Consider the following 18,619-nt stretch of genomic DNA (forward strand, 5'->3'; position numbering starts at 1 on the left):
TTTCAGACTGTGGGAGGAAACCGGAGTGTGTGTGTGTGTGTGTCAGTGTTTGAGTGTTTGTGTGTGTCTCAATGTTTTATTGTGTCTCTGTGGGTGAGTGTGTGTCTATGTCAGTAAGTGTGTGTCTGTGCATGTCAATGTGCATGTGTGTGTGTAGGTCTGTGTGTGTCGGTATGTGTGTGGCTTAGTGTATTGTGTGACTGTGTGTCTCTGTGTCACTGTGTGAGTCTGTGTGTGTTGGTGTATGTGTGTGTCTCAATATATCTGAGGGTATCGCTGTGAGTATGTATATTGCTTTGTGTGTGTGTGTGTATGCCTCAGTCCTCAGTGTATCACTGTGTGTGTGAGAATGAGTCTGTGAGTGAATGTGAGTGTGTCACTTTGAGTGTGAGTCTGTGCTTCTGAAGGTTCTTGTGTTTAATGTTGCCTTCCTTTCTGCAGTGAGGCAGCTGGTTCTTCCAATGGCCAATTTCGAGAGTCACTGCATGAATAATTCAATATCTTTGAGTTCTGTGTTTGCCAGTGTGATAGCTTAAAGCCAAAGACCACAATACGCTGTTCTGTGCACGCTTTCTGGGTTGAAACTTTCTGGTTTCTGCACATTTTCTGGTTGATACTTTATCTGGTGCCTGAAATATATATTGCATATTTACTCAATGTGTAATTAATGTAAAACCTGATAACATTGCTAAATTGTACAGTGTAGATCTCAGGGTGGATTACAGCAGGCAAGGCAGCTGATTTTAACCTTATAATTGCATCAGTAATGTTAGTGGGTGACCTGGTGCGCAGCGATGGTGTGACCTCTATGCTGTGCTGCCAAGTGAGAAACAGGTGCCCTGCTGTCGCTCACCAACTGTGAGTGGTGCAATATTAAACAGCGTTAACTCAGAGGCTGAACTGACTGGCATGAAGGCAAGACCCGTTGAGGTGGTGTAGAGTGGGGCTAAAGTCGGAGGGAGTGTGGTGGGGGGCTGTGATGGCAGCAATTCACAGAATTCTTGTGGAGCCTGGTCAAACACTGGCCATGCCACCAGGGTGGCACAGTGGTTAGCACTGCTGCTTCATAGTGCCAGGGACCTGGGTTCAATTCCTCACTTGGCTCACTGCCTTTGTGGAGTCTGCACATTCTCCCCGTGTCTGCGTGGGTTTCTCCAGGTGCTTTGGTTTCCTTCCACAGTTGGAAAGACATGCTGGTTAGAAGCATTGACCACGCTAAATTTTCACTCGGTGTATCCAAACAGGTTCTGGAGTGTGGTGACTGGTGATTTTCATAGAAACATCATTGCAGTGTTAATGTAAGCCTATTTGTAACTAATAAATAAATAAACTTTAAAAAGGTAAAAGAGGGCGGAGACTGCATGGCACACACTCTGCCTACTTATCTCCCAAGTTAACATTTGGAGTCGATACATCATAGAATTTGCATAGAAAATTGCACTGAGACATACACATAGACTCACACTCACAGTGATACTCTGAGACACACATACACTGTCACACAGACACACACAGTGACATACACACTCACAATGATACCGTAAGATATACTGAGACACACAAAAACAGACTCACACGGCGACACAGTGAGACACACAGACAGTCACGCTCTGGGTGCTCACCGATCCACCCCTTGTAGGTTGGTATCAGTCAGATTAGACTCTGAATATTTGACTCCTCATTTTCAGGTTATGATCATCGAAACATAGGCTGGGATTTCTACTGATATCAGCAAAGGCTGACGCTGGGCGATAGAAGTGATTTGATTTATTATTGTCACATGTATTAGCGTACAGTGAAAAATATACGAAGTATTGATGCCGTCAACAGCAATGCAGCTTTCTTCGCCATATAGTACAGCTTTTTGGGAAAAAAAAGTTCAATGCGTGGGTACCATGATGTGTCGCTGGCAGGTAACCTCCGGTTTGTCCCCCCAATCCCCAACCCCCATGAAATTACTGAGAAAATTCCCTAGTTGCCACACTCCGGCGCCTGTACAGGTACACAGGGAGAATTTAGCATGGCCATGTTGTCTAACTAGCAGGTTGTCTGTAAACCGGAGCACCTGGAGGAAACCCATGCAGACACGGGGAGAACATGCAGACTCTGCTCAGACAGTGACCCAGGCTGGGAATTGAATCCGGGTCCCTGGCACTGTGAAGGCAGCAGTGCTAACCACTGTGCCACCAATGCTGCCCATGGGCAACTTGACTGTAGCTTCTCAAAATCTTCAGCCAGAGGACAGTATCCCTCACTGGCAGCAGTATTTGGTCTATCAAAGTTCCTGCTGTTTTGCTGAAACTATTATTGTTAAACTAATTTTTATTGAATGCATTTTTAAGTGTAAGAATTCATATTTGTGGTTTTCCTTTTCAAGTTTTTATTTCTACCTGGTGCAGATTTCTTGCCTGAAATGTGATTGTTTACGCTTAATTTGAAAGTGGATATGCATTTGTGCAGCTTGGAATATTTCCTTTCTCAACGCATAGTGATTAGTTGATTAAATGAGCCGTGTGTTGTTGTTTCTGATAAAACATGTGCCACGATTAATGCCTCCCAGTTACGTCCCAGATCTGAATTCTTATACAGGACAAAAACGACCTGGCAATGTGGCATAATCGTGGATATATTTTGTACATTACTTAGTGCAAAGTGAGTTTCCTTCAGATTCCTCTTTGAATTGCTCTGCTTTGATTCCCTCCAATCGAGCTTCCACCCCACTCCCTGCACAGTGGCACAATGGTTAGCACTGCTGCCTCACAGCACCAGGGCCTTGGACCAGTGTCTGTGTGGAGTTTGTACATTCTCCCTGTGTCTGCATGGGTTTCCTCCCACAGTCGGCCATGATAAATTGCCCCTTAGCGTCAGGGGAACTAGGAGGGAAAATTGGTGGGGTTGTGGGGATAGGATTGTGTGGGATTATTGTCGGTGCAGACTCGATGGGCCAAATAGCCTCCTTCGGGATTGTAGACTCTATGATTAAGAACCCTGGGACTTCAATTTTTATCTAACGATGTTTGTGGAATGAGATTGCTTAAGGACAACTACTTTTATGCTCCACATAAATTTATAGAAATAAGAAGTAAGTGTGGTAAAGATCCATTTATTATGTTAAGTGACGATGAATGTTGTATTTTTCATTACAGGTTGTATGTTTCACCAAGGAAGCAGCCCACATTGGAACAGAAAGCTCGGAGTCCTTTAGAATGGTGCAGACAGGTGCTTGATCACCCAGGCCATGAGATCGAGGCAGCGAAACGCTCGTTGTGTTTTAGACTTGATCAAGGTAGGAACAAAGCGCTCAAAGACTTCCTAAGACATATTGCCAACAGCAACCTCATCCTTAAATACACCAGTAACTGCTGACATTGATCGCCCAGTTGCCAGGGGTAGGCAGTCGGCGCGTACTGTGTCCATCGATTGTGCCCATCAACTGGTGCTAGTCCTGGTGTGTGCCCCCCATGTGCTTGTTTCCTCTCCGTCCCTGGCCTGTTCTCTCTGCTACCTCTTATTTGTCCTTTCCTGTGCCTCTTGCTGGTGTGTGCCCCATGTGCTTGTTTCCTGTCCACCCCTAGCTCCTTCCCTTTGCTGCCCCTCACCCATCGTTTCCTGCACCCCATCTTGTGTGTGTGCCTCCCATCTTGCTTCCTGCCCACCACTAGCTCCTTCCCTCTGCTGCTCCTCACCCGTCCTCCCCTGTGACCCTGGCTGCATGCTGCTCCTTCCTCCAAGTGTTGCAAGCAGTGATTTTCCTGGAATGGCATGTCGAGGATATTCCAAGTCTTTCCCATACTACCTTATCTGTAATGGTCTGAATAATTTTGGCTGGAATCTTATCGCCGTTCACGCCGATGGGATTTTACCAGCCTGCCGCAGTGAACGGAGATTTGGCTGGGTACCAAATCCTCCGTCCTCGCTGCAATGGGAGTGTGGTGTGAAAGACTGCACCCTTTGTATTTTGGAACAATTTCCTCTATTAAAATAAAACTGCTCATTTTTTTCAAACAAAAATACAAGCGATTCTTCAATTCCATGGTGATCTGTAAGAATAATCTGTCAGTTTGTCTATGAAGGAACAAGTTTAAGAGGTTGTAGGTTGCAGTTTCAGTCACTGGATTTGACATCAGTTGTAATGCAAATACACATGCAGGAAGTGCACCTCTACAGTTGTGGCACCATCTAACTCAGCCCACTAAATTAGCCTGTAATTTTAAAATTTGTTTCATTCTGAGAATTTGTTTCACTTTTCATTAGGTCCTTATCTCTCCCTCCATTATTCTAAATGATCCTTTATTAAAGTTTTAATGAGGTATTTGAGGAAGTAAGGTTTCATTAGGGAGAAGATAAAAAGGGAGTGTTTGCAATAATGCAATGTGTATTGATGGCGATCAAAGCAGCTTCTAGGTTGCACAGGTTAACAACAGCCCTGAAATGTTTGCTATCCTAGAATCCTGTTCAGGGGGTCCGCCTTTTTTCTTTGATAGTTGGCCAGCGATGTTGGGTGCTGTTTCAATATGGCAGCTGGATACAAATCATGGAGTCCCTACATTGCTGAAGGAGTCTACACCAACCACAATCCCATCCAGGCCTTACCCCCGCCATTTACCACCTAGTTCCCCTGACACTAAGGGGCAATTTGGCACGGTCAATTAATCTAACTTGCACATCTTTGGAGCGTGGGAGGAAACTGGATCAACTGGAGGAAACCATTGCAGGCAGGGAGAACGTGCAAACTCCACACAGACCCAAGACCAGAATTGAACCCAGGTCCTGGTGCTGTGAGGAGGCAGTGCCAGCCACCGTGCCGCTATTTGTGCCACTGTGCCGCCATTATGACTGAGAACTATTCGCCATCAGACCTGTCCCACCACTGAATACAACGCAAAATACCCAGTTACTTAATTGATGAGGTTGGGACTGGAAGATTTGGAATGTTTTCCTTGCTGGTCTCCATGCTGGGAAGACTCTACACTCCCACCCCAAGACTTAGCCCCAGACTGGGAGAATTCTGCCCAATGTTTTAGGTCAGTGATCTTTCTTCAGCATTCATCAGTAGAATCATTCAGCTTTCAAAAGCCCAACATTCATGGGCTGCTTTTGGTTCCTGAAATATTAAACTTAGATTTGAAATATAGAAATTGGATAGGATAGGAATTTCAGAAATGGCATTGGCACTTTACCTTTTGACTTCTAAAGGATCACCCAAACCTACTGAGAACAGCTCTGTGACGTCAACTCTAAGTCGAATGATCCAAACTTGTTCATGTTTGGAAAGGTTAACTACAATGACACAAAGGGGTTTGCAGTCTCTGATTAATTTTGAATAGCAGTGTTGTTGCTTTGCATGATTGGTTCTTTGTGAAAGTCTAGAACTGCAGGCTGCTGTTTAGTGGATCAAATAACTCTTTTGTTTCTTTCTAACTTAGCTCTGCTTCTCGCTGTGTTGTGTAATGATACATTTATATTTTAAGCCGTTGTTTGGTCTTGAACTACAAGGAACGGTGGGCGGGCAGGCTGAGAAATGCTCCAAGTAAGGAATTGAAGGGTTTTGGCTGCGGTTGAGGTTGATGAGTATTTTGAATTCACCCAGAGCTCTCTGTCCTGCGATTGGCTATTTATATTTACGGGTACTCAAACCTGCATGATTGAACTCTGAGATAATCAACATCTGAAGCGCACCGCATCATATCGAAGAGATCAGAGATTTGATTCACTAACTCGTTCATTTTTACCTGAGATGTCAAAACTAACATCCACTTATTAAAGAACAAAGAAAATTACAGCACAGGAACAGGCCCTTCAGCCCTCCAAGCGATTGTGGGAGGTGATAGCCACATGGCTACGTCACTTGCCTATGTTGCTAGCATTTTGGGCAGCAGATATTCCACAGGAACAGTTGATGTTCTAGATGTCTCAAGATGTAAAGTTTGAGAAATGGTACATGAGAGGCCACACGAGATCATAGAATCATAGAAACCCTACAGTGCAGGAAGAGGCCATTTGGCCTATCAAGTCTGCACCGACCACAATCCTACCCATTCTCTACCCCTGTATCCTTACATATTTACCCACTGATCCCTCTAACGTACACATCTCAGAACACTAAGGGGCAATTTTAGCATGGCCAATCAACTTAACCCGCACATCTTTAGACCGTGGGAGGAAACAGGAGCACCTGGAGGAAACCCACGCAGACATGAGGAGAATGTGCAACAGGAAGAAGTTTTGGTTATGTATATCATTTCGGGGTGCTCCCTTTAAGAGAGTGGGTCAGGTGCCCCAGTGGGCAATCTCCATCCAGGGTGGAGCCTGGGGGGGTTCAGTTTGGGCCGAATGTGTAGCTGTGAAAACATAAAATAAACTGCTCTTTGTTTAAGTCCTATGTGCCCACCTCGTGGTCGTTGTATAACTTATAATTAGACCCAACCATAATAGTTTTATTATTTGGAACTCTGTGTTTCGGAGGTAGAATAAAAATCTGCTTTGGTGCTGTATTGTGGAGTCTTTGGGCCCCATTTCTGCTTCATTACTGTTCCAACATGGGGCTGTATAGAGAAAGACAAAAACAAAGGCAAAGATTGAAGACATATTAATTCTGAAAGCCACACTTTTCCAAAGATTTGAATGGACATTGATTAAGGTAACCAGCCACCAAAGTCCCCAACACCTCCCTGATCCACAGTGCGATTTACAGTTGCTCTGTTGTCAACCTGCTGATTATCCTGGGTAAATACACACTGGGTAGCTGCTGTTTGTAGTGCTATTGTAAAGGGAGTCTCGTCGGTTCTGATTTAAAAGGGAGGAAAAGGGCAACATTTTGGTGGTTATTTAAAGCCATCTTTTGGTTACTTAGACAATTTAAATTATTTATGGTGACCATTGTCTTGAAATCTGGTGACACAGCTTTACATAATTGGTGCAAATTGGCAAGAGGACGAGGAATGAATGAAGAGCAGCTGGTCAGAGACTCGATAGGAGGAAGGCAATCTGACTGACAGCCAGCTTGTAGCTCCTGTCTTTAATAGCTTGTTGTGAAGTGCATCGTCTTAATGGCTGCTTCATGAGAAGCTGAAGGTTGCTGCAACTCAGACCCAGGCTCTTCGTCTGCTGGTAGTTGGCATCTTCTTGGATTGAGGGTCTCAAATGTGCTCGCTGGAAAACTTAGCAACTTGGCTACCAAAGCAACTGCACCCAGCTACTTTCCTGGCACTTGGGTGGGTATTGGTATGGTGGTTGGTGAGGGTCCAAGGTATGTTCCATTCTCATTAAAGTTTTATTTATTAGTGCCACAAATAGGCCTACATTAACACTGCAATGAAGTTATTCTGAAAATCCCCTAGTCGCCACACTCTGGTGCCTGTTCGGGTACACTGAAGGGGAATTTAGCATGGCCAATGCACCTAACCAGCACGTCTTTTGGATTGTGGGAGGAAACTGGAGCACCCTGAGGAAACCCACACAGACACAGAAAATGTGCAGACTCCGCACATACAGTGACCCAGGCAGGAATCGAGCCCGTGCCTGTGGCGGTGTGAGGCAGCAATGCTAACCACTGTGCCACCCATCTGACCTGTTAATTGACTATGGCTGAACACTCTTGTCAATCGGCAGGTAGGCTGCAGGATTTGGCAAAACCTTTGCTGTTTACCAAAGGTGGATGAGTTGGCGAAACCTACAGCCTCCAGGTTCCCAATATGAGCATCTTTGAGAGATCGGTTTCAGAGCCTTCGACAAGGAGGGACCAAGTACAATATCCACTGAGGTGACCAAGTTCTCCAAAGTTAGCCGCAGATAATACCAAGTGCCAGAACCTTGCACTGACTCCTGCATCGTCTCTGATATGTTCGAGTAGCTTACTGGTAGATATTCCAATGCAGTCAGCAATTGCTGGAGTTCGGTAGATCTTTGGAATTGAAGGGATTCGAGATATGGTGTTGAGTGGGAAATTGGAGTCAAAATCAAAGATCAGCCATGATTTTATTGATTGGCAGCAGACTCAAGAATGGACCAATCTTCTCCTGCTCCTGCCTCAAAGCTTTCATTCATTTTGATCTCCTAAAGTTGGTATCACAGTGTTAGAATCACTGGTCTGATTCTGAGTCAGGCAAGTCACAAGGGTTGAATGTTGGCCAGTTGGTTGAACTCACCGACAGGATCCACAGGGAGTGAGGATTGTTTCCACCCAGCAGTAGAGAGCACTGCATGCCAGCCGCCTAACATAGAATCCCTGCAGTGCAGAAGGAGGCCATTTGGCCCATCGAGTCTGCACTGACCACAGTCCCACCCAGGCCATAATCCCTATAACCCGACATATTTACCCTAATCTTGAAGCAAAGAAAGCGGGACGTCTGCCAGGTAAAAGTTCAATACTGCGGAAGGTAAAGCACACACGTTTAAAAATAGGAAATGTTGCAATTGCATTGCAGGCCACATAGCATCCATAAAGTGAAAGGACAAATTAATCCTTTGGGTCGAAAAAATAAGCAGGCATTTTAGGAATGGAAAGATAGACAGAAAAAGGGGCAAATTTGTATCCAGTAGCAAAGAGGGAGTTACTGGGTTGTGTGACTTGCAAACTATTAAATTGAAGACAGCTAGGTCAAATACAAGATCGTCTCACTGAAGGAATGAAAAGATGAAAAAAATACCCAGTTAGTTAAGTGGGTTAAAAATAATAAAAAGGGGAATCAGCGTAATTCAGATTCCAGATTCCAGCATCCGTGGTAATTTTGCATTTATCTGCTGCTGCTGCTGGGTCAGACTGTCATCGGGGATCCTCAGGCAGTCATTGACACGGCATCTTAAGAGTGACGGCTGGGGAGAGGAATGGGAAAATTTGATGTAGGGGGTGAACCTGGGAAACACCTCTCACAGGGGAGGCCCAAACTATCCACATACTGCTAGGAGGAGCTACAAAGTTATCTTTATTCTGAGGAAACAACTGCTGGGAGATACGCCAAGGCACCCCAGAAGGATTTCCTTCCATAGAATCCCTACAGTGCAGAAGGAGGCCATTCAGCCCATCAAACCTGCATCGACCACAATCCCACCCAGGTCCTATCCCTGTAACCCCACGTATTTACCCTGCTAATCCCCCTGACACCAATGGGCAATTTATCATGGCCAATCCACCTAACCTACACATCTTTGGACTGTGAGAGGAAGCCAGAACACCCAGAGGAAACCCACGCAGACACGGAGAGAATGTGCAAACTCCACACAACCAATGACCCGAGGCTGGAATTGAACCCAGGTCCCTGGCGCTGTGAGGCAGCAGTGCTTACCACGGTGCCACCGTGCCGTCCTTTGATGTTAATTGCTCCCCCCCCCTTCCAAGTTTGAGGGTACAAACTTGGGTTTCCCTTTCTTTGATGTGACAGTGGCACGTGTGGGGCAAAATTCTACTTTCAAAATTTAATTGTAGAGTTGGCGCAAAGCAGTTCAGGGCAGCACAGATTATTGCGTACACATCATCTTGTTCCTGTTGACTGCCAAACATAAAACCATCAGAATTTCTGACAGTGTAATTGTGAAATGGAAGAAAGCATCTTTGTCTTGATGCTTTTCATTTATGCTGATGAGTCTTTTGCTTTTCCATTTAAGAATTTAATAGGAGTTTGTTAAGTGCTTGTACCTGCAGTCATTTCTGCAAATTAATTTGGCAAATGTACATTGGTTGTTGATAATGGTGGGAAAGCTGTCTTTCAGAGCATACTTATCATTACTAAATATAACCTCTGTTTATAGATATTGTGCAGTCAGATCATTGCTCATTTGGGTGCTGATTATTCGCTGCAACTATATGCTAACCCAGTTTAATTACAGATCTCTGTACAGTGCATGCAGGAATGACATGATAATCACTGTGTTCCTTGGCTTTACCCATTTGCAAATAAAGGAACAGATGGTGGAAGGCTTTTGAAGATCTCAATGCTCAAGCTAAGACTTGTATTGTTCAGGAAAGCATTCATTGTCTACATAGATGTTTCTCTTTCGTATTAGAGCTGCCTCCCAAATTACATGGTGAATGTAACCCAGGAAGTAATGTTATTGTTTCATATTTTTAAACTTTCTGGGCTTACCTTAGTTAGAAGCACCTTCATAAAGCAAAAAAATTCATTATAGAATCCCTACAGTGCAGGAGAAGGCCATTTGGCCCATCGAGCCTGCACCGACAACAGTCCCCACCCAGGCCGTATTCCTGTAACACACATATTTACCCTATTAATTCCTCTGACATGAAGGGGCAGTTGAGCATGGCCAATCCATCTTAAGTTAAATAGGCTTTACATTAGAACTGCAGTGAATTTACTGTGAAGATCTCCTAATCGCCACAGTCCGCCGTCTGTTTGGGTACACTGAGGGAGAATTTAACATGGACAATGCACCTAACTAGTTCGTCTTTCAGACTGTGGGAGGAAACCACGGCACCCGGAGGAAACCCACGCAGAAACGGGGAGCACGTGCAAACTCAGCACGGACGGTTACCCAAGCCAGGAATTCAGATCCCTGGTGCTGTGAGGCATCAGTGCTAACCACTGTGCCACCATGCCACCCAACACGCAGATCTTTGGACTGTGGAAACCTGAACATCTGGAAGAAACCCACACAGACATAGGGAGAACGTGCAAACTCCGCACAGATAGTCAGCCAAGGCCAGAATTGAACTTGGGTCCTTGGCGCTGTGAGATAGCAGTGCTAATCACTGTGCTGGCCAAGTAAAGAACTCGTGACATGCAATACATCCTTGCCAAAGCTACCAATAAAAAATACCTTTTAAATGTGATGTGCGATACAATTGGAATGGTGGAAACTGGTAGCTGGTAAGTGAAGGAATTTGCACAGGCTATGTTTTATCATGCCTTGAAGCCATCATATCAGAATAATATACCAGGACAGTGCCCTGAAAAAATTGCACCTTAAGCTTTGAAACCACATATTTTGGGAAGGAAAGGCTCCTATAAATTACTGGTAAAGATACACCTTTTTGTCTAGAAGCATGAAGCGTTTGACATTTAACATTGTGAAAAAACACAGTGCATTTGTGGCTTAAGATTATTGAAAGGCAAATGAAATGCTGAGTTGTGCAGAGTTTGGCCATTTCTGGGGCAGCACGTGGGGCTAACGTGCAACATCTTAAAAAATCAAGTAGCAAAAATGAATTGAAACTGATCTTTGATACACGTTTATTTTTGCAGCCTCCTGATGGCTTAACACAGGGTGAAAATATGATCCACTGTTTCATTGTTGGAATCACAATGAGGCTTTCTCCCAACAGAGACTCTTTAAACTGGCTGCACTGAGCAATCACAGGCAGCCAATGATTTGTACCCTTTATAATACTGGCATCAAATGAACCAAAAACATCATCTAGTTTATTTGATTCTAAAAATGCACGCCAGTTAACACTCGGAAGTGTTAAATCTATTAAAATATCTTGGCGATATTAAATAGGTTGAGGGTGAGAGGGTGATTATTGTAATAACACTTGGGTTGTACATTAAGATGTTTAGAAATGGAATGCAACAAATATTAAGAAGGCAGAAATAATGGCTAATATGCAACAGCATTGAAAGGACTCTTTGAGATGAATGGGGAAAAAGACCAGCATTTCCTCTACCTTTTACAACCACCAAACTCCTCAAAGTGCTTCACCGCTAATGGATTGCTTCTGAAGAGCAGTCACTGCTGTGAAGAAGGAAAGGGGGCGCCCAATTTCCACACAGCAACTTGCACAAACAGCAATCTAATAATTTTTTTGATTTGAGGGCTCAATATTGGGCAGCACATTGTGGCTATTTCCCCTGTTCTTCATTGAAATGGTGTCACGGGATCTTTTAAGTCCACCCGACAGGATAACTGAGGTTTCCAGACAACAAAGAACAAGGAACAGTACAGCACAGGTCCTTCAGCCCCCTCCAAGCCTATGCCAATCATGATGCCTGCCTAAACTAAAACCGTACGCACTTACGGAGTTTGTATCCTTCCATCCTATTCATGTATTCGCCTAGATGCTCCTTAGATGCATACCTGCTCCCGCCACCTTCCTGAACAGCACGTTCCAGGCATTCACCACCTTCTGTATAAAAAAAAACTTGCCTCGCACATCTCCTCTAAACTTTTCCCCACCCACCTTAAACTTATGTACCCAAGTACTTGACTTTTCTACCCTAGGAAAGAGCAGCTGACTATCCACTCCGTCCAAGCCACTCATAATCTTGTGGACCTCAATCAGGTTGCCCCTCAACCTCCGACGTTCCAGTGAGAGCAAACCGGGTTTATCCAACCTCTCCTCGTAGCTAATACCCTCCAGAGCAGGTAGGTAAACCTGCTCTACCCTCTCCAAAGCATCCATGTGCTTTTGGTAGTGTGGCGACCAGATGTGTACACAGTATTCTAAATGAGGCCAACGCTTCTTCTTTTTTTGATGGAACTGATTGTTTGAAAGGAACCTGGGCTGCGCACCGGGAGAACATTTCAGACAGTGCGATGAGATTTTTAATACCCGCCTGAACCGCTTGATGTTTAGAAATCGAAATTCACAGGCAGGTGGCAGTGGTTGGGGCAGAGCCTGTTTACACGGGCAACCTGGGAGTGCTGAGGTCATGTGCCACTCAGCTGGGGAGAAGATTGTTCTGGCAGTTGGCAGGTCAGAAAGGAGGAGGGGTGGCATATTGTGGCAGTGAGCAGAGGGCCAGGATTGACTGCAGATTGGCCTGAAGGACTTGGGGAGCGCCTTCCTGCTCCTCCCAGCTCACAAGCAGTGCTGTAAAAATACTTGACTGCTGGGACCTGACTGATTTTGATTTATTATTGTCACATTATTAGCATACAGTGAAAAGTATTGTTTCTTGCAAGGTACACTGACAGAGCGTACTGTACATAGAGAAGGGAGAGGATGCTACTGTTTTAAGACTTATCTGGATAGTCACTTGAGCAGACTGGGAATGGAGGGATACAAAAGAATGGTTTAGTTGGACCAATGAGCGGCACAGGCTTGGAGGGCCGAAGGGCCTGTTTCCTGTGTTGTATTGTTCTTTGTTCTTTGTCATATCTAGGGTTTAAACGCAATTAGGCTTACATTAACATTGCAATGAGGTTACTGTGAAAACCCTCTACCCGCCACAGTCCAGCACCTGTTCGGGTACATTGAGGGAGAATTTAGCATGGCCAATGCACCCAACGAGCGCATCTTTCAGACTGTGGGGGGAAACCGGAGCACTTGGAGGAAACCCACAGTGACACGGAGTAGAACGTGCAGACTCCGCACAGACAGTGATCCAAGCCCGGAATCGAACTCGGGTCCCTGGCGCTATGAGGCAGCGGTGTAGAAAACAATCAACTGGGGAACCTGACCAGGAGGTCATTGGTAAACTTAAATCAGGCTCCCAACTGCACCCTGAGACTTTGAACTAAAGATGTTTTCCATCTCTTGAATGGGGCACAGTCCTGGAGCACAACCCACCAGCACATACGTGATGGGTCGTATCCAGGATCATTAATTTTTAAGTACTTTCTCACCCCTTCCACTCCCCATTGCTGAGGGGGGATGTAGTATCAAGCCCAAAGATGCTACTTGTAAAATAAAGGGAAGCTGAAAGCTTGATTGCACCAGTGTAAAAATCACAGATATTTTGCCTATTCCATCAACCGTACTCCAGCAAATAAAGGTTCAATCCAAGTTTAACCTTGAGTTCATGAGTTTGAGTCTGTAAAACCATTCACATTTACCACAAGTAAGAGGTGGCATGACGGCACAGTGGTTAGCACTGCCTCGGGTGACTGTGTGGAACTTGCACATTCTCTCCATGCCAATGTGGGTTTTGAACTTTCACTTCATGAATGTTCTGCCATTTTCTTCATCCCAAGTGCCCTGATTAGCAAACATCTTCTGTAAGTCTGAACGTATGGTATGTGTTGTCTTTGTATTAGTAACGTGCTTGATATTTGTTGCATGTCACCATTCCTGGGCCACAGGGCAAACACATTGTCAATAGAAAGAGCTGGGATGTTTAAAAAAAGTCACACCTCTGCATTCGAAGAGTGTATGAATACTTGCAGCTGTTGGACAGAATTTGATTCCCCGCTCATACAGTGAGTTTGGTGGTGGGTGGGCTTTGATCAGGTAGGAGCATAGCGGGTGGTGACCCCACTATCCTCCCATCTCCGCAACAATTAAGCCTTTGGTGGGGAGACTCCTGGATGGCCTTTCTGCCCTGCAGCCAATTGAGGCTCTGAAATTGGCAATTAGTCCTGCAAGTCCCTTCCTAACAGCACTGTGGTTGTACCTGCACCACATGGGCTGCAGCCATTCAAGAGGGGGGCTCACCACCAGCTCTTCAAGGGCAATTGGTGATGGGCAATAAGTGCTCACCTAACCAGAGATGGCCACATCCTATGAAAGAATAAAATAAAAACTTTAACTATAGGTGAGTTGGAAAGAATAACAGGAATGGTCAAATCAGCCTTGGTTCAATAGTAGAACACTTTTTTATTCATTCGTGAGACATGGGTCACCCCTAGTTGCCCGAGAGCAATTGAGCGCTAATCACACTGCTGTGGCTCTGGAGTCACATGTAGGCCAGACCCGGTGAGAATGGAAGATTTCCCTGAAGGACATTAATGAACCAGATGGGTTTTTCTGACTATCGACAGTGGTCATCATTAGATGAATTCCATATCTTTTTTATTGAATTAAAATTGCACCACCTGCCATGATGGGATTTGAATCCAGGACCCCGGAACATTAACTGAGTTTCTGGATTAATAATCAAGCGATAATACCACTTGGCCTCGCCCCTAGATCAGAAAGTTGTGAATTCAAATCCCATTCTAGAGACTTGCACTGGAACTCTACCGCCTCACCTGCCCCGGAATCGGAATGGGCGAGAAGCGGATAAGTGTCTGTTGACCTTGAGCAGGAACTTCCAGTCTTGCTCAAGTGAGAGCCGCAGGTCCCACCCTTGATCTTCTAATCTAGGTTGGCACTTCTGTGCAACAGGAAAGGAGTACTTCACTGTCCGAAGTGCCATCCTTCAGGTGAGAGATTAAATTGAGGCCTTGTCAGCTCTTTCAGGCAGGTAAAAGATTCCCGGGAGAGCAAGGGTGTCCTCCTGGTGTTCTGTCAATCTTTATTCCTCACTCAACAGGTGACCTGTTAATTTATTTCATTGCTGATTGTGGGATCTTGCTGTGTGTAAACTGGCTGTGGTGTTTCTTGCATTGCACCAATGATTACACTTCAAATCCACTTGATAGGCTGTATGGCACAGTGTGACAGCCTGAGGTGCCGAAAGGCGCTATGCAAATGCAAGTCTTTCAGTTTCTCATGGCCAGTTCTCAAGTTTGGTTTCAACACCGTGATGTTACACGGCCTTCTTCAGAGATTTCTCTCGGGGATTTAAAACATCAGCAGTGTCCTAGGAAATGGTTGTTTTGTAACATCTGTGAATGGAGAAAACATCTCGAGGCCTTCAGAAGTTGTAACAGTTACTTCGTCATCGACTCTTGACCCTGTTTTATTAACTATTGAAACATGTTCGATGTGAGCTTGATCAGGATGCTTTCAAATCTTTGTGATAGTTTTTTACAATTGGTTCTTCGCTGACAAGGCCAACATTTATTGCCCATCCCGAATTGCCCTTGGGACGTGCGGCCATCTTGAATTGCTACAGTCCATGTGGTATTTGGCTTTTTTTGTAGTGATTTGGTACAACTGAGTGGCTCGCTAGGCCATTTCAGAAGGTGGCTTATAATCAAATATGTTGCTCTGGGTCTGAAGCCACATCAGGGTCAGTGCCACAGATTCCCTAAATTCCTTCCCCTAATAGACCCCAGTGAACCACATGGGTTTTTTACAACAATCTGGCGGTTTCATGGTCACCCTTACCGGGACCAGGAGCTGAATGTTGTGGGTCATCCATCGGTGGGAAAACAGGTGGGTGAGCAGTGCCCAACAAGGGTCTCATCCCACTGCTGCTCTGGTATAATGGTCAGAGGGGAAGGCCTGTACCCAAAGTGTAGCCTGGCAGGTTTAACACTTGGGGATGCCTCCTTCCTTCCATGCCAATTGGAGAGTGCCACCCCCCCTACCCCCCACCCCCCAGCCCCCACCCCACAACCCCCCACACCCCCCCACCCTCCCCACCCCCCCCACCACATCCCCACCCCCCGCCCCTCCACCCCCCGATACACCTTTTCTAATATGACTCACAACCAACCCTGCCCCACCTCCCTCCAAGTCTCCGGACCCAGAGCGGTACGTTTGATTGTTAACCACCCCCTGAAATGGCCTAGCAAGCCACCCAATTGTATCAAACCACTACTGAAAAGGCAATCATCACATGAGCTGCAGCAATTCAAGAAAGCAGCTCGCCACCTCCCACTCGCATCAATTAGGGTTGGGCAGTATATGCTGGGGCATGTCAGTTTAGCCCGACGGAGATCTGGTACTTATCTCAATGTCCAGACCAATCAATATAACCTCCTGCCTTCTCTGCAGCGCCAGCATTAGCCAGGATTGCTTTTAGAGGTGGATTCCAAGATTTAAGGGCTTTTGCCCAAAAAATGAGCCCCCCATTTGCACTGAGGCGTGCACAACCCACCCGTTCTCCCTGTGTCTGCATGGATTTCCTCCGGTTTCCTTGCACACTCCAAAGATGTGCGGTTTAGGTGGATTGGCCGTGCTAAATTGCCCCTTAGTGTCAGGGGGACCAGCTAGGGTATAGGGATGGGACCTGGGTGGGATTGTGGTTGGTGCAGACTCGATGGACCGAATGGCCTCCTTCGGCACTGTGAGATTCCATGTGCATAATTCTGTTGAAGAAATAGGCCTTCTTCACTCTGTGAAGAGAGTATAATTTTTGTAGTACATTGCAAATTGCATGTTAAGTTTTCTGTTGTGTGGGGAATTACAGAGCATATGATCGGCATTAAATGGCCCTGTAATAAGCTCACCTGGAAACACATAATCCACTTATAGCCTGTGTGGGAGTTGTGCATCTGGTTCTCTAAATGAGACAATTTTCCTATAATAAATCGAGAACACCAGAACTGCTGTTCATACGTGAATACATGTGGACTTTTGGGTAAAGGAGAAAATCCAGTCTCCCATCCATTGACTCCATCTAGACTTCCCGCTGCCTCAGAAAAGCAACCAGCATAATTAAGGACAATCTCTCTTCCACTTTCTTCCGTCGGGAAAATGTTACAAAAGTCTGAGGTCACGTACCAACCGACTCAAGAACAGCTTCTTCCCTGCTGCCATCAGACCTTTGAATGGACCTACCTCATACTAAGTTGATCTTTCTCTACACCCTAGCTATGACTGTAACACGACATCCTGCACCCTCTCCTTTCCTTCTCTATGTACGATGTGCTTTGTCTGTATAGCGTGCAAGAAACATTGGCTGGGATTCTCCCAAACAAATTCTAAGTTTCCAATTCGTGTGAAAACTGGAGCAAATCCAACTGGTGCTATTAGTGGGATTTCCAGAATGTATCTGAGCACTAGCGGGATTTACTCTGAAAATCAGGAAGCAGGGCCTATTCCCATTGGAGTGTAGCGCTAAATAGGCCATTGTGCATGTGCCAATCTGTCAGAATAGAAATTGGTGCATAGGCATTGACCCCCATCATTGGCCTCCAGATTACTGGCCAACTTGAACGCTGGCCAGCCCTACAAGGCACAATCGCTGCCCCTCCGAACCCCCCTCCACCCCCAACCTGGATGGCCAGCACCGATTGCTGTCCTCCCTTCCTCTGCCACTGATCTACTGATCCCGAATGCAGAGTGGCAGTGGGATCCCCCACCTCCACCTCCACCTCCAATAGGCCCTGCCCCAATAGGCTCTGCCCCCTTGGCACTGCCTGATGCCCAGTGGGGAGTGCCAAAGTGCCCCCGGGGCATTGCCACTTTGCCCCTTGGGCAGTGCCAGGGGGCCAGGCTGGTGGTGCCCAGGTGGCACACCTCCCTTCACCCCCGACCTCCTGGGGCAGACTCCCTAGCCTCTGTCCCCTTCAGTGGGGTCGGGTCGCCTGTTCCCCATTCGTAGGGAGCTGTTGTGAACCCCGCTGGAGAGAACCACTCCTGGCTGGGGAGGTGGGGGAGATGCTAATGGGTCTGGCGACATCAGTCCCGGGCCTGCTAATGGGCTGCAAATCCTGATTTAAATATTGAAATCAGTTCTACGCCAATTTCCACAGAGCTGATAACAATAAAATTCTTTGCTGCAGACACACATGGGGGCCATGGTACCCAGCAGGGAACCTGTGAAAGGGCCTCTGCTGATGTCTCCCGACCAGAGCAGCACAACGGGCTGGGAGAATCATCCCCCAATACTTTTCACTGTGTCCCAATACAATAATAAATCATAAGAACATAAGAAATAGAAGCAGGAGTAGGCCATCTAGCCCTTCGAGCCTGCCCTGCCATTCAATAAGATCATGGCTGATCTGAAGTGAATCAGTTCCACTTTCCCGTCTGCTCCCCATAACCCTTAATTCCCTTATCAATCAGAAATCTATCTACCCGTGACTTAAACATATTTAGCAAGGTAGCCTCCATCACTTCAATGGGCAGAGAATTCCAGAGATTCACCACCCTCTGAGAGAAGAAGTT

General features: G+C 45.9%; 1 protein-coding gene across 1 annotated transcript in view; it reads left to right on the forward strand.

Moving 5' to 3' along the window:
- slain1a (SLAIN motif family, member 1a) overlaps positions 1–18,619 on the forward strand; it is a 104,844-nt gene that overhangs the window by 25,374 nt on the left and 60,851 nt on the right. Inside the window, exon 2 of the mRNA XM_080197846.1 lies at positions 3,147–3,286. Coding sequence (XP_080053972.1) covers positions 3,147–3,286 — 140 coding nt within the window. The remainder of the gene's footprint in view (positions 1–3,146; positions 3,287–18,619) is intronic.

Source organism: Carcharhinus amblyrhynchos, chromosome 10 (assembly GCF_965287045.1).
Source record: "Carcharhinus amblyrhynchos chromosome 10, sCarAmb.v2.hapA, whole genome shotgun sequence".
NCBI lineage: Eukaryota > Metazoa > Chordata > Chondrichthyes > Carcharhiniformes > Carcharhinidae > Carcharhinus > Carcharhinus amblyrhynchos.